Source organism: Citrus sinensis, chromosome 5 (genome assembly GCF_022201045.2).
Source record: "Citrus sinensis cultivar Valencia sweet orange chromosome 5, DVS_A1.0, whole genome shotgun sequence".
Classification (NCBI taxonomy): Eukaryota; Viridiplantae; Streptophyta; class Magnoliopsida; order Sapindales; family Rutaceae; genus Citrus; species Citrus sinensis.
The window spans coordinates 29,060,644-29,076,907 of NC_068560.1; the positions used below are offsets into that span (position 1 = coordinate 29,060,644).

Sequence of the window (16,264 nt, forward strand, 5' to 3'; positions counted from 1 at the left end):
ATTATGTGCGTAACTGCATTGAATATGAGACTGTATTGAGGATATAGCTAGCTGTAATTGCCTGATTGGTTGGATTTTGAATGCGCCGACCTGTCAAAATGCAAAATGACGGGTCATATAATTTCTACAGCTACCTATCCAGCAAGTTCTGTAGACTCCTCTTGTATATCCACCCATTTCTCTGTGTGTGTATCTATCTATCTATCTATTTATATATAGAAAAAAATCTCAATTCAGAATTTTAAAATGCGGAAAATACCAAAAAAACGTATAAATCATTCAGTTTATGTGTTTTAAGTTTTAAGTGTTTTAAACCTCACGATTTTAAAATTTTACTGAATTTTTACCGCATTTTAAAATTTTAGACCAGAAATAGATAATATAGAAAAAATTTTCAATCTAAAATAAAGTTTAGGATTAAAGTCCAGTAACGGATTTATAATATTGTAATTGATGTTTAATCCTAGATTTGATAAGTAATAAACACACACATATAAAACAAAAAAAAGGTGTTCATTGGAGGTTAAAATAATATCAGCTGACTAGAGTTTATATATTTGGGTTAATTAGGATAGTTCTGTAGCACTAGTTTCGTGGTGTGATGAATTAAATACAATGAAACTGATCTACGATTGTCACCCAAACATAAATAAAATAACAGGGAAAGTTGTAGCCCCGCTTTTGCGTCAAATTTGCAAGCTAATAAGTTATTTATAACTGTACAACTTTCCCATTATAACCGTACTGATGTGTCAAATAATTATTTATCGGAGGTTGTTATGTTACATAATTATGTAATAATGTAATATATATAATTATGCCGCAACCATTAAATTTTTATCCAACAGTTATGAAAATAATATGATTTTTTTATCTCATATTTTCACAACCGTTGGATACTATTACATAATCATGTATGTTACATGATTATATAACATAACAAAAACCTTATTTATCTTATCATTTCATTGCTACAGATACTCATTTTTTATGTATGAGAGTTATGTATTTGTCAAATAGAAAAGCTGCACCATAATTTTTCTTCTGGTACAAGAACTAATTAATTAAGGACAAAACATTGTTAATATAAGTTACTCAATATTAGTATTAAAAACAAGCTTAACAGTCTTTTTTCGTTGAAATGTAACGATCTAATTATTTTAAAGTCTAATGGATTCAGACATAAGTAGCAGTGTAGCACTACATTGTGTCCACAGGGTTTTTAAACTTAGCCTATTATTAATTTAAAACACTAAAAAAGTCCTTTTTAAATTTTAAAAATATAAAAAATATCACATATTAATATTTTTGTGGCTTTATGTGTTTTAGGCTTTTCACGTTTAAATGATAAAAAATAGTAAAAATTCCTCAAAATTTTAATTAGTCCAAATCACTCCTTCCTCTCATTCAGTCCTATTCCTCCATTTCTTCAAGCTTTTACACACTGAGAAATATATTGTTGTTCTCTTTATTGTTTGGTAAATTTGCTATTTCAATAAAAATGTACGGCTTTTTCCTTATTTGGTATTTGTCAAATGGTGTTAATTCGAAGGAACTTTATAGAATTTACTAATGATTAAGAAGGAAATTTAATTAAGTTTAATAGTATGTTTATTAATATATTTTATTAGATTATTTAATGTCAAGTTGTGTTCACATTATGTTTCATTAGCTAAAAAACAACATTATATAGTGCATTTCTAGTGCCATTATTGATCCTACATGGATAAATACCATTATTTTTCTAAATATTGCGATCAAGAGCGGAAGCCATATAAGACTAGAGGGTGTCATGACCCCTGCAGAATTTTAAAAAAGTTTAGGATTTTTTTTTATAAAATATAAAAGTTAGTGTAAAATGTCTATATTGACCCCTGCACAATTAATGTATAAATTTATATATTAGATAATATTATAATTTTACTGTTAAGCCCACTAATGATAGCATCAAAATAATAAAAAACAAATCAACCAAACCCACTAAAGCCCACTAAATCACTAATATATAATAACAAAAAAATTAGAATTTTAAATTTGACCCCCTTAAAATTTTCTCTTGAACTCCACCCCTGATTGTGATTACCGAAATTTTTAAAATTATATTGTCTTTTAAATATGTCCCAAATTGAATAATTCCTAAACTCTTATTATTTAAATTTTAGCCCCAATTAGATTAAATTTCTAGCACCGCCACTAAATTTAGAGGGAGGAGAGTACTGTGGGAGGCAAGAACAGGGAAGTCGTCTTTGTTGGAAGAACCTGTGCCTCTCGGTTCGAGCGGAGACTTCTAGTCTGGGTTGTGGTACGGGCTTAAAGGTGCCTCCCACAGTTGGGGCTCTCCCCAGAATACCTTGTGGACAAAATCCAAAAAAAAAAGAACAGGAGAGGATTCTAGTTTTTTGTGTGTGTGTGTGTGTATAGTTTTCTTGATCAACGCAACATCATTAATTTTCAGCCATAAAGCCTTTGATGAATTGGATCACTCTCTGTGCAGCGGCTGGCAATGGGTGATCTGTGAAGTAACCATGCTGCTCTTCTTCAAGCTCCACATATTCTATTTTCTTTCCCATCTCTTTCAATTTTCTCGCATAATTCTCCACCCTATCCCTCAAAATCTCATTGCCGCCGACCACCACGACGAGCGGATCAAAGTCCACTGTGGCAAGGCTAGGGCCCGAGGGGCCAAATGGGTTCACCAGAGGATGGTCTTGAGTAGCTCCGGTGGGAACTGAGAGCCTCCAAAACCTATATATTAAGCTCCGGTAGCACAATATTAAGGATTAAAATTTTTACCGCAAATTATATAAAATTCGAAGGACAACGACAAAAGAGCTGAATCTAATTAATAACTATTTTCAATGGATCATGCTTAATTGCTTACTGATTCAGATATATATGATTTGAGCCTGATGAGGATATTATTCAATATCCGTTATCAAAGATGATTATTTAATGGAGTATAATTCTCTTTTGAATTTTTAAAAATCTTGTGCCACTTTAAATAAAATTCACTTAAGAGAAGTATCACGATAAGAGGATTCTGATCTTTAATTAAAATAAAGTTTAAGATAGTGACCCTACGTATGTATGCGAACAAATGCCATTGATGCAACAACATAATATCTTGTTGCGATCATATATGTAATAAGGACAATATAATATCAAAGATATGGAGGATGAGGAAAATATAAATTTGATCACCTTATGTGTGTGAAAATAAAACGGGTAAGACATATCATGAAACATATAATACGCCCGACGATTAGAGTGGACTCAATACAAAAATAGGTAATGTTTCATGTTAGCTAGATGCATAATTTTAATTTGGACCGTAAATACAAGAACACTTTTTTTTTTTTTTAAGTATCTAAAGAAATTAAATTCTCTACCTATTTTTATGTAAGACCATGAGAGTAAAGTTTGACTCTCAAGTTTCTTATACCATCACAACAATTTTTAGTGGTAGGAACAATTCACCAAAGACTTATTCTGATTAGTGATACTATTGCGTAAAAAGGAAAATCTTTAGAAAATAATTACTTAACATAAAGTTTAGATAGGATTTAATTTCTTGTCGTGGTCATTCTCAATTAACCAACTTGTGACATAAGAGGTCATCCGTACAATACTATATATATTCAAAAATTTCTTGTAAAATTAATCAAATGTTTATAAATATACCTGTCATACATCTCCAAGGTCCAAATTCCATCAATAGGCCTCTCTTCCTCAGACCTAGTTCTCTCACACCCACCAAAGAACGGAGACATTAACACATAACCCCGAACCCTGACTGGAGCTAGCTCGACCGAGCCGGGTCCGAACCGGACAGCCAAATGGTGGGCAAGGTTACCCCCAGAAGAATAACCCAACACAAATACCCGGTCAAAGTCAACTTCACCTAACCACGTATCCATTACATTTGCATGCATTATGGCTTGACCTTGAAGCCATTTTAGGGCACAACATGCATCTTCTAAAGCCGCAGGCAGCCTATGCTCCGGCCCTAGGCGGTAGTCGGGCTCGATGACAGCGGCTTGAAGGATGCTGACGAGGCGGACGCAGATGTTATGGTTGTTGGGGAACGTGCGGGAGCCGAAGCAGAAGCCTCCGCCGTGAAAGTAAAAGACAATAGGGAGTTTTGTTGAAGAATTAACTATGGATGTAGGTTTGTAGAGACGAAGACGAAGATCATTTTTTTCGTTGAAAATAAGGTCTTTGTAGAGGATTGAATTGTCGTTGATAAAAGGAACGTCGAAAGAAATATTTGGGGATCGTGAAATGGAGCCATCGCTATAGAGTTTGAGGAGGCCAAAGCATTCTTCTACTACTTGAGGAAGTGAACCCATTTGATCCCTCTCTCTTTTATTAACGAATTGTGTTAGGGTTTGTGAGTTGGCAATATAGTGCCTATGAGAGTCATATTATATAGAGAAGAATACAAGGATTATGCTGGATAAAGTATTTGGTAGTCAATGACGGAGTTTTAGTGCAGACATTATGATGATTTAAAATGCGAATTTGAAATTAGAATATATTTTGTAATTCAAAATACGTGTGCATATATATAATGTTTATTGTTTAACTAGAGTTAGTCGGAGTAGTCTAGCCTCGAAACTACAACTGAGAATTGCATATTAATTAATATAAATTTACGACCAAATTTTAAGTAGCTATAATAGCATTATAGCAATAATCTAATTGATCAATTTAGTATATTAGAAATTATACTAGTACAATTTTCGCTAGTTACATTAATTTAGGTAGAGCCACAAAAAAGGGGGCAAATTCAAATTAATTTTTTAATACTACTCTTCAATATTCGAATTCCATGACCAGCTACCGACCATACTCCTAAGGGCAAAGCAGCTAGTTTGATGACCGTGTCTCGTTTCTATCTTTCCAGATATTTTTTTACGGGAAAAGTTTTTCTCATGACTGGCGTTCACTAGACTCTTATTATAGGATATCGAATCGATGGTCACCCACTTGGTTACAATAACATTTTTTTAATCAAATAAAAAAAGTAATAAAATCGGATTTTGATTGAACATCAGTTATATTGTATAATTTGGTCTAGAGAGGAGTTACTGTTCCCTTGCATAATTGCATACGTGTTTGAAGTTTGAATGAGAAAGCGTAGTCGTGATGAATATCCAGTAAGATTCACGTGATTTGATTTATTAAGTTATATATTGTCATAGCCGCCACCACACAATTTTGTATAATTCTGAGATTGCTTAACGTCTACAAAGTGATTTGAAAAAAAAAAAAAACGTGTCGCTTAATTTTATAGTTATCTGTAAATAATGTTGATATTAAATAGTGCAACTCTTATTTATTGAAATCGAATAGTGTCATATGATAATATTATTCATCGTAAAATAAATATCGTCGCTTAGTAAATAGATCGTTGTTCGTCAAAAAATTGAAAGAATCAATAGTACAAGAACAGACTCTAGGTCTTAAACTCTAGGTTCAATAAAAGTAATTATTATGACTTAATTATTCCTTCATTAGGATTTACGTACCCCATCGAAGCAATTAAGAACTTTAAATTGGAGTAATAATAATATTATTAGAGTTCCGCTACGTTGAAACCGCTCTAAGGTAGAACATACATTCATAACAATATAATTAAAGTTATAACGTATCTTTATTATTTATCACTTTATGTATGTAATTCTAATTTATACTCTACCTCAGAGCAGCTCTAAGATAACCATTCCCATATTATTAATATCTATTGAACAATCAAAACTATTTCCACATCTCTTTTAAATAGTTCCGACAATTCACCGTCAAAGACGAAATCAAACAATTATTATATTGGAGCATAATTTTCAATTGAAAAGGAACAAAGAGGAAATTAAGGCAGATGACTATTAGTCTATAAAGATCAACAAGTTCCTATTTTGTCTGTTGTAATTTATTTATTTATTTATGCTTTTTTTTAACAACCCGTTAATAATCTATTGTTGAACCGAGCCGATTAAGAAAATATGATTGGAGATTTAATTTCCTTACAGATAGATATGTGACTAATTTATATTTATGATAATCAAGTTAATGAGCTAGCAACGAGCTAGCTAACGTGTCAATCTAATCTAAATCTACAAGATTTTCCCAGGTCACCGTGCTTTATTATTATTATTCCAGTACCGGTCAATGTCATAAGATCTTCGGCTCTGGGCCACCGTTATTCACTTTTACAATTAATTAATTAATGTGTTTGTACGGGATATTTTAGGATGCAGTCGCTGCTCATCTGTCATCTCGATGAAAGATAAGGTGATAATGTTGAAAAACAATTCAACCACGGTCACTTGTGTGAAAGGATATTAAACTCATAATCTTTGCTTTAAAAACTCATCTCAAGTGTTAGAATCTTGACCCAATCCAGCCTATGAGTCTATAATCTCTCTATTACATATTTTAATTGTAATAGAGAGATTAAGTGTTATTAAAATTAAAGCCACCACTCTGTCCCTCTTCTCTATAATCTCTCTATTACATATTTTATACTTCTCACTCTGTCACTCATCTTCAAGGTTTAACCAGTCTCTCGTAGTCCATACAATAAAAACTCGACCATTTTTATTTTCTTATTGGAATTTGGAGTATTTTCAGAAGACCAAAAGAATATCACATTAAAATTCAATAAAAATTACAAAGAAGACATATTTCATGCTACATAAATCACTGTGCAAGTAGTTCAAGATACACAGATAACAAAAATGATACATGTACGGAGATGTCGTTAAACATAATCTACTGAAACTTTTCTTTTTTTTTTTTTTTGGTTGGATTATGAACTGTCGATCAATTCGGGCAATGGACTGTCGTCCGCCCATCACTCAGTTTGAGAACAAAGAGGCTTGGTGGGCGATGATCCATCGTCCGATTTTAGATTGATTTTAACGAAAAATATTAATTTTGATAATTTTAATAGACCGAATTTCGGTAAATTTGTCAGTACTGAGTAACCCGATCTTTGAATTAGTATAAGAATATATTTACTGCGCATGATCACCGAAAATATAAGAAGGAAATAAACTAAAGGGTAACCTGATGGCATAATGATGGCACTTATATACGGCGGCCATCGTATACTGAATGTATTCACAGAGCGAGACAACCCCACGACACAGGTTATTATTTCAAATTGTAAATAAGAAGGAAACGACGCAGGTCACGCAGCTTTATTTCAAATTCTGGAAATATAAGAAGGAAACAAGCTAAAGGGTAACCTCCAGATTTGAAGACGATCAGTGTTTGCATTTCTTGATAAAAGAAGCAAGCGAATCGGAAGAAGAGCCACCATCCCCCAATTCTCGGGAGGCACTTTCTTTGAGCTCCTGAACCCTACGCCTCATAACCTTCCCTTCCTCACTCTCCATTACCAACCTCACTACCCTCTCTATCTCTTCCCGTCCGATCACTTTCTTTCCGGGTTCTGTTTCTGGCTTTACGGCCACCCCTGTCTCCTCTGCTGTCAACATCGCCGCATTCATTCTCTGCTCCGCATAAAGTGGCCACGCAATCATTGGCACACCATGACATATGCTCTCCAAGGTTGAGTTCCATCCACAGTGAGATAAAAATCCACCTGTCGATGGATGGCGGAGAATATGGACCTGCGGGGCCCACGACGGTACCACCATCCCCGCTCCTTGAGCTCGGGTCCTCTGTAAAAACCCTTCTGGCAAGTATGCTTTTGGATCGTTGACATCACTTCCCACGTTAAAAAATGTAGCCGAGGCACTAGCATCGCTAGGCATTCGTACAACCCATATGAATCTTTGCTTGCTCTGTTCCAGACCCCATGCCATCTCTGTGACTTGCTCGGCTGTCAAAGTGCCGCCACTACCCGGCACCGCGAAGAGAACTGAATCAGGCGGCTGCTTGTCCAGCCAAGCCAGACACTCTTCATCTGAAGCACTCAACGGTTCGTCTTGCTTGATCAATGGACCAATTGGGTTAATCGGCGGTGTTGGAATTTGTAGGTAGAAAGAGTGTTCTCCGATTGCTTTGAGAGGGACAAACTCAAGATTCTCCCAAGAGTTTAGGAAGATTCCGGCTGCAAGAGGCAAACGGCTAACGTGAAGCAAAAAGAATTTATACTCATCGATCTTCCTGTTTCGGACCTGGTCAAGCAAGTCTTCGGGTCGTACAGGCGGGCAACCCGGGATCTTAATCGGTTCAGGAAGATCAACAAACTCGCCTTGTACCTCGTGGTCAAGTGTGGGAAGGTACGTGATGAAGGCAAAGAAGTGGACGGACGTTGTAACAAATGAATACGTTGGAATCGAAAGTTGACTGCATATTTCGAAAGCTTGGGTACAGAATAAATCGATAACAAGAGCATTTGGGTTGCATAATTCAGTTAGTACTGACTTTAAAGACTTGCTCAGACTCTCCTCTACAATGGCATGAAGGCGAGTGACAACAGGCATGTCATCGCTAGTGACGGCTGAGACGTCAACCGGTGGCAGGTCAACAACGTCGAGACCATGCGGGAGTGAACGGAGGAGCTTGTCTTTGGCTGCCGAGGCTTCATTGGTGGTGATGACAAGGAAACTGACGTGGACGCCATGGTTCAAGACTAGCCGCTTCGCGAACTCCAGGAGAGGAATGAGGTGGCCCAGTCCTGGGCTCGGCAAGACCGCCACATGTGGCTGCAAGCTCTCAGCTGCCATGGCCTTTGAATTAAGAAGAGTGATTGTTTTCAAATATAATGTCCGCAGTCACCGCTTCACTGATGACCGCAAAGGTGGAATTAGTGTGCATGTGGCCAATAATTGAGTTTACGCCAAACTCAAGTCACACGTGGCACAAAAAATTTGAAAAAAAGGAAAATGTTATATTCGTTAAAACATTGGATTACCAGTTTTGATTAAAAGTTTGAATAATGATCGCAAGATCTAATCCAAAACCACCTACTTGATTGACAACCATAGCTTTGACAACAGCTTTGTGTGCTTGAAGTCGTGTAAACCTGAAATGAATTAACAGATATGAAGAAACACCTACTCCCTCCCATCCTAGGCATATTATGCGACAAAAACTTGTTAAGAAGATTGGCCTCCGGTCGAATTCTTGAGAGCGACCTAAGGGATAGAGCCGTTCAGAGTCAGAGGAGGACAATAGAAAGACAAAGACTAGCAACAGGGTTAGTTTCCCTCAATGAGATACCCGGCCAGCTATTGATGGAAGAGATTGCTTCGGAGCAGAGACCCACCAAGTACTGGAAATGGATTGGTTGATGCAGTCGATGCCTTCGAGGCTTCAATATCCAATGAGGGGTGAGAGTGCAAAATTTTATAGCCCAATATTTTGTCAAAGTAACATTGTTTAAGGAAAAAATAAAAAAATAAAACAATAAACAGGATTTTCTTAAGTTTACAATTTTTTCTTAAAGGTTAAAGAACACACCCAAGAAGACTCATCAATTAAGATATTATTTTAATTCGAATGTTTAAGTGATTGAAGCATCTCCGATTAGCACATGTGTTAGAATAGTAGTCTGCCACTGCCACAGTACATGCACAATTACTAATAAAAAATGCTATTGACCATATAAAAGTCTAAACTATAACCCAGTTAAGATGAAACTTGAAAGCAAACAAAACTCTCAGTTTACCATAGATCAGACACAAACCGAATGATAAAACAAAGCAAAAGCAAAATAAATTAAAATATGCTCTCATACAAAGGCTTTAATTGGGTGAAACAAGACTCTCTTCGTATGCCAAGTTGATTCATCTCCATACTCCTTCATTGCCCATAACTCTGCGAAACCATCATTACCTACACGATCTAAAATAAATAACACAGCTCTAAATCAATATATCATGTATCAGACACAACCTTATTCAAAATTCAGATAGTCGTTACTGCATATATACGAGATTTAGATTTGCGTAAAAAATAACAAACCTGAATTTGTATATAACAAACTAAATCAAAATACGTACATATGACCAGTCATACAAAGCCGTTAATTGGGCGAAGTGAAACGAGACTCTGTTCGTATGCAATTGACGTTGCTAGCCAGTTGTCACAATAGAACGGACGTTCGGTTATCGTCAAACATTCGATTGTCCTATCTTTGGGTTTAAACCTTCTCAACTCATCGTAATTGTCCAAGAAGAATAGAGCTTCTTCCTCATCTCCTGTTGTTGTAAAGCACAGCGGCCTCAGCTTAATATCAAAATTAATTTCACCATAATTCTCAGTTACCCTGAAGAGCTTCTGCCAACTTGACTGCGCTCCATATTCCTTCATTGTCCATAACTCCACATAACGATCATCCCTTGACCAATTAGAGACTAAACAAAGGCACCCATCCAGAACTGACAATGTGGTGAAATTCACATGGTCCTGAACCTTCGGCATTGGCACGTTACTGAATTTCTCTGATGTCAAGTCCAGAGCTAAAATAGTCGTGCTCGTAAGCCAATGGAGGACTCCATTCAAAAAATACCCTCGTGGGAGAGCACCATACAAGTAGCTATAATCATGGTGATTTTCGCAGTAACCGTCGTAATTAATCTCTCTCCAAGAATCTGTTTTAGTTTCCAAAACACTATACCTGTGGTTTGTATAAAAATAACGATCTGTAAATAACAGAGTCTCACGAACGATAATAACCTTGTAGTCGTTAATGGTTGAATCGTAACCGAAACCCAACATATATTTTGTTTCCTCGTTGCTACCGCCCAAAAAATCAGGTAATTTCTTGTGGAACCCGGTAGATGGGTTCCACAAAAAGAAATTTCTGTCGTTTTTGTCGGGGCAATCACAAAGAGATACGCCTACCAGGCCGTTGCAAGCGCCTACAAGACGAATGTATCTCCTAGTATTTTCACCACCAATGTCATTATGCGACGGGGGGAAATCAAGGTCTATCAGCCCATCTTCGTCAGTAAAAGACGTTTTTGATGAACAGTCCAAGGATTTTAGACCTGAGGATGGTGTTAATATAAGGATTCTAGGGCCCCTAGAGGCTAGCATGTTAGCGACGATGGGACCGGAAGTCAGAGACAGCAAAGCCTTGCACACCCATTTAACTCGTGCCAGAGACTCGACAGGCAACCGTGAAAATATCTGGAGGACTATATCACAAGGAAGACGATCCAACATCCTCACTTTCTTGAATGAGTCATGTATGCAATTTACTGTTACTAATCCACTTATTCTGTTTTTATATATATGTGTGTTGGGGGGGGGGGGGGGGGGCGGCGGCTCCGCAGAGCTGAAGTATAGTCCCACTAGGTTTTCTAACTCGATTTGGCTTAACTTTAACCTAATTATTCACATTTTTATCAATTAATAGTCTGAATTATTATCATTGTAACTGTAGCATCATATTAATCATTAGTATTTATTAATTTTTTGCGGTTAATAATTTTACTCTTCCATTATAAATGTTAGGGTTAATTATCCGTGGGTGACATATTTTTTGATAAATTTTAAAAAAGTGATACGTTTTTAAAAAATACTCGAGAGGGTGACAATCCGTTAACTTTATCTGAAACAGTAAATTAATTACAAAATGATATTTTTGTCCCTAGAATTAATTATAAAATGACGTTTCTACCCCTATAATAGCTGCAAAATAACATTTTTATCCTTACAATTAGTTACAAAATATATATTTTTCCCCTACTCAATTATTTTTATTTTTTAAATAAAAAAATTATAAAAAATTCCATTTAAGTGTAATTAATGGATTTTTTTAATTAAGTCATACAATTTTTTTTACAAAAATTTCTTGTTTAATCAAACAAAATTTTCTTATTAACGGCAAAGTTTGATTCAACAAGAATTGCTTTTTAAAATCTGTATGATTTAATAAAAAAAGCCTATTAATTACATTTAGATGTAATTTTTTAATAATTTTTCTACTTAAAAATAAAAAAATAATTGAGTAGAGGGCAAAAACATATTTTTAACTACTTGTAAGGATAGAAATGTCATTTTGTAGCTATTATAGGGTAGAAACGTCATTTTATAATTAATTATATGGGCAAAAATATTATTTTTGTAATTAATTTATTGTTCTCGTTAAATTTAACAGCAAAGTTAACGGATTGTCACCCACTCAAGTATTTTTTTAAAATGTGTTACTTTTTTAAAATATATCAAAAATGTGTCATCCAGAAGTAATTAACCCTAAATGTTAAGTGATAATTACTAACACTTTGTCGCATCAATTGGAGTTGACGATATAATCGGAAATTTACAAAAATAGTTTCAAAATTTTTAGTTTTTCAAATTGACCCCTACTAGAACATTCCCACATTTCATATCCTTAGATATCGTACATTCTCATAGTATATACAACATGCATCTGTTTTTTTATGACAAGTAAGGTGACAAATGCCTATCACACATAATTAAAACTTGCCTATTGGCAATAATAGATGCATGTTGCACACGTCTTAGATTTCATCTCCAATCATTTTAATTCAAATATTTATTGGTTTCAATGATTTTTTTGACCCATCAATTCAAACTAATTACTTTAAGAACCCATATAATTTTATAAATGAAAAATAACAACCTTACAATAAAATCTACATTAATTTCCAACTTAAAGCTTAAACTTAAAAATATAAAAGATTGACATTGTGTAAAAATATATACTAACGTTAACTTCTTGCTCTTTAATCGATGATTTTATTTTTCATTATGCATTATTACATTTGTTTGATGAATTTAATAGTTTGTTAAGAGTGATAAGGTTCGTTGATTTGGTGAGGCGGTGAGGTTTGATGATTTTTTAAGTGGGCTATTTGGTAAAAAAAAAAAAAAGAACTTGTATTTTGACTAATTATGATAAAAAAAACTGGAAGGTTCAATTTCGAAAAACCTAAAAAAATCGGGGTTATTTTAATAAATTTCCACAATATGGTAACATCAATAAAACTCAACTAATCACATACGTTTCTAGTTAAAATTTAGAGTGGTGATATTTAACCCCCTTATTATATCTCACCAACCCCCATTTACCAATTAACCCCATTAAAAATTTTAAATTAATTTTTATCTCTCAATATACCCCACTTAATTCCTAATTTACCATTACTATCATTTTTATCGTATTTCATGCCCCCATCTATAAAACTTATAAAAATTATTTTAAAAAAAAATTCTCATAATCGCCACTGTAACGATGGAAAAGAATTTAATAGTTCGAGTAAGGATTGGACCACAAACCATGCGGAGCCAATCCTAAAAAATCAAAGTATTATGTTAAGTCTATCAAGCGAAGGGTGAGTATAGAAATACAAGAATTTAGCCAAGGGGGTAGACATGATAATTCTGGTTAGAATTTCCTACAAGTGCAGCTGTGGAATTCATGTGGAATTCATTCTTTACAATTGCAATTTGTGGATTCCATTGTGGTATGTCAATATTAATAAGTACTTTCTCTAACATTTTTCAGCATGGGGATGTGTGGTGTTTACAAGTTCGAGAAAGTATATATTTAAAAATTATACTTTATTTCAATTTGCATTGGCTTTTCTAGTTCTTTGAGTATCTTGACTGATTGTTTTTTGTTTACAATTTGGAGAACTTTTGTATTTCATCATAGTTGTAAATAGTCTTCTAAGTGTTTGTCATTTTTACTGAATGAATAAAATTATTAGTTTCATTCTCTGTAAAAATGATCATTACTGTTTTTTTTTTTGTTCTATATATAATATATGAAGTTTTGCAACTGCGGAGCAGATTTTGACCACCAAAGTGAACAAACTTCTTAAATAAGCATGCATTATAAATCTACCAAAGTAGAAGTAGGTTCAAAAGCAGCTATTGTAACTCACAATGAATACCGCTAAACCAATAATCATGTATATAGAATGACTTCCTTATGGTTTTTTGTTTCATCTATGATGCCTGTAGGGAATTTCCATTTCTCAAGGATTGTTCGAAGATGTTTTGTCTGAACGTTATTGTTGGCTAAGAATATTATTGATCATTATAATTAGGGTTTAATCAATTATCACCAAAAGAAAATAAAAAGTTAAAAGAAATTAGGGTTTAAAGAATTAGACTAATTTTACTAATTATTAATAGAAATTATTATGTAGGTGTACTTAAAAATTATTTATCCTTTTAAGTCATTTCATATAAGAATAAAATAGGTATTAATATAAAAGTAATTAGTGGGGGTTAGTGAGATATAATGAGGGGGTCAAATATCACCACTCAAAATTTATTATTTATTCTTTTGAGTATTGAACTGTGGGCTACCAAAGTCGGGATTGGCTCGGAATAAAGAACATAAAGAAAATCTGAGAGTGAGAAAGAAGAAATGAAAAATTAAAATAAAAGTGAGGAACTGAGAGTGATGGAAAAAATGAATTCGACAGTCGACTTATATTCAGTAAAAAAAAAAAGATAACAAATTTATAAAATTTGCGTGTGGTTATATTACTAATTTTGTGGTACACACAAGTTTTCTATATAAGTTGTTCAACAATTAATTCTTGAATTCGGAGATGTCCATTCGGCCAAAAATAATTTATTGCAAATATAAATAACTTTTTGTTACCACATCAAAAAATTTCATTTGCGCCATAAGTGGCACAAAGAACGTTATAATCATAAATGACGTGTAACTTTTCACATACACATTACTATTCAAACATGCTAATTGAGTATATAAGGAAAAAAAAAATCTAAAATTTAACTCATGAGATGAAACTTGAAAACAAACACGAATCTCAAAGCAAAATACATATTGTACGTACTCATACAAAGACGAGATCAATGCGGTGAAACGAGACCCTCTTCACAAGCAATTGACCACAAGCAAGAACGAGTTCGACAAGTAATGTCATGAAAACTTTTAGCTAATCTAAACAAACTACTAAAAAAATGAGATTTTTTTTTTAAAAAAAGATATATTATCTAATAAAATAATTGCATTATTAATTTACTATGTTGATCTTAAGTTAGGACCGAAAAAATTTATTATTTAATTATAATTATTAATTTATCAAGTATTATTTTAACGAAATTCAATTGTACGGGGTGGCTAGAAGGAATAGGATTCATAAGCCAGTCTCGATTTGACATAATTAAGGCTCAATAGAAATCTTTACGTAATTCAACCCTAATAGAATTAATTCCTACAATATTACAAATCAATGCAGATTTGAGGATAAAGAGACTGTAAACCGCCTCTGCACAGCTTCATCTTTTGAGTAATTTCCGGCGATCCGCAACTTCTCTCGGCGGTTTACAGTCTATTTATCCTCAAATCTGCATTTTTTGGCGGCTTCAATTTGCTACTTTTGGTATGAATTTTTATACCCATTTTTGGCTTCTTTATTCTGAAAAATATTGTTTTGATTTTGTTTCTGGTTTTCATGCGAAGTGTTGGTATTTTTTCTTTTTTGTTTATGCTTTTATTGGTGGATGTTGGTGTTTGGCTTGTGATGGATGAGGTTTGAAGTCGTGGGGGCATGTTTTGATGTGGAGGCTTTCTTTTTCAACTTGTGTCTTGTGTTTTTAGGGGAACAAGATAGGGAGAAAAACTGTTGGGAAAAAGGGTCGTAATGTGGTCAGAGAGCCGGAGGAGATGAGTGAGGAGGCTCCCCTTTCTAATTCAGCCCCTTATATATCCCTTAGTGACGACGATGGGTCCCCTTCAGCTAGTTCGAAGTTATCTCGAACCAAACCTAGTAAAAAATCAAAGACTAAAGGCAGACAACCAGCCAAGCCAGCCCATAGAAAAACTTGTGCAAAGAATTCCAGACTCAAATCTCCTATTCCTGTCAGCATTCCAGAACCTCCCCTGATCTTCCCCTCTGTCTCTGTAGCTCGTAAGCCCTATGCACTAGGGGGTAGGCTAGCTACTCCGAGAGATTTAGAAAGAGTTAGAGCTAAATATCACATACATCATTCTGTCCACCTTAGGGACCTCGCAAGGGCGAGCGCCCTGAGCACCCCCATTCCGATGGTGTAGCCTTTCATATTGACCTTTTTGACTTAGGTCTCTGTTTACCTCTTCAGCCATTTTTTAGAAAAATGTTTACTGAGATGAAAATTGCTCCCGGACAGTTATCCTTACCCGATTGGAGACTGCTCACAGGACTGGAGGTTCTGTGGCTAGATATTTTTGGGGAGGATATTTCTTATGGAGATCTAAGGGGTCTTTATCAGTTGAAGAAGCCCGCTGGTTTATCCGTAGCTTATTTTGCTACTTGGGGGGTTCATAGTAATTTAGTGAGACTAGATCCCTTGC

The 16,264-nt window shown here is 34.5% G+C and overlaps 3 protein-coding genes across 3 annotated transcripts; all 3 read right to left on the minus strand.

Moving 5' to 3' along the window:
• Window positions 1–2,153: 2,153 nt before the first annotated feature.
• LOC102624764 (probable carboxylesterase 15) lies at window positions 2,154–4,469 on the minus strand. Its single transcript, XM_006495038.4, has 2 exons — window positions 3,682–4,469; window positions 2,154–2,745 (listed from the first exon to the last, which is right to left on the minus strand). The coding sequence occupies exons 1-2, from the start codon at window positions 4,347–4,349 to the stop codon at window positions 2,445–2,447; spliced, it is 969 nt and encodes a 322-aa protein (XP_006495101.2). The 5' UTR covers window positions 4,350–4,469; the 3' UTR covers window positions 2,154–2,444.
• A 2,583-nt stretch (window positions 4,470–7,052) lies between these two features.
• LOC102624491 (anthocyanidin 3-O-glucosyltransferase 5-like) lies at window positions 7,053–8,824 on the minus strand. Its single transcript, XM_006495037.4, has one exon. The coding sequence runs from the start codon at window positions 8,697–8,699 to the stop codon at window positions 7,269–7,271; it is 1,431 nt and encodes a 476-aa protein (XP_006495100.2). The 5' UTR covers window positions 8,700–8,824; the 3' UTR covers window positions 7,053–7,268.
• Window positions 8,825–9,482: 658 nt separating this feature from the next.
• On the minus strand, window positions 9,483–11,189 carry LOC102623628 (F-box protein CPR1-like). The gene is made up of 2 exons (XM_006495035.4): window positions 9,978–11,189; window positions 9,483–9,819 (listed from the first exon to the last, which is right to left on the minus strand). Exon 1 carries the CDS (start codon window positions 11,143–11,145, stop codon window positions 9,988–9,990), a length of 1,158 nt encoding a protein of 385 aa, XP_006495098.2. The 5' UTR covers window positions 11,146–11,189; the 3' UTR covers window positions 9,483–9,819; window positions 9,978–9,987.
• Between the last annotated feature and the right edge of the window lie 5,075 nt (window positions 11,190–16,264).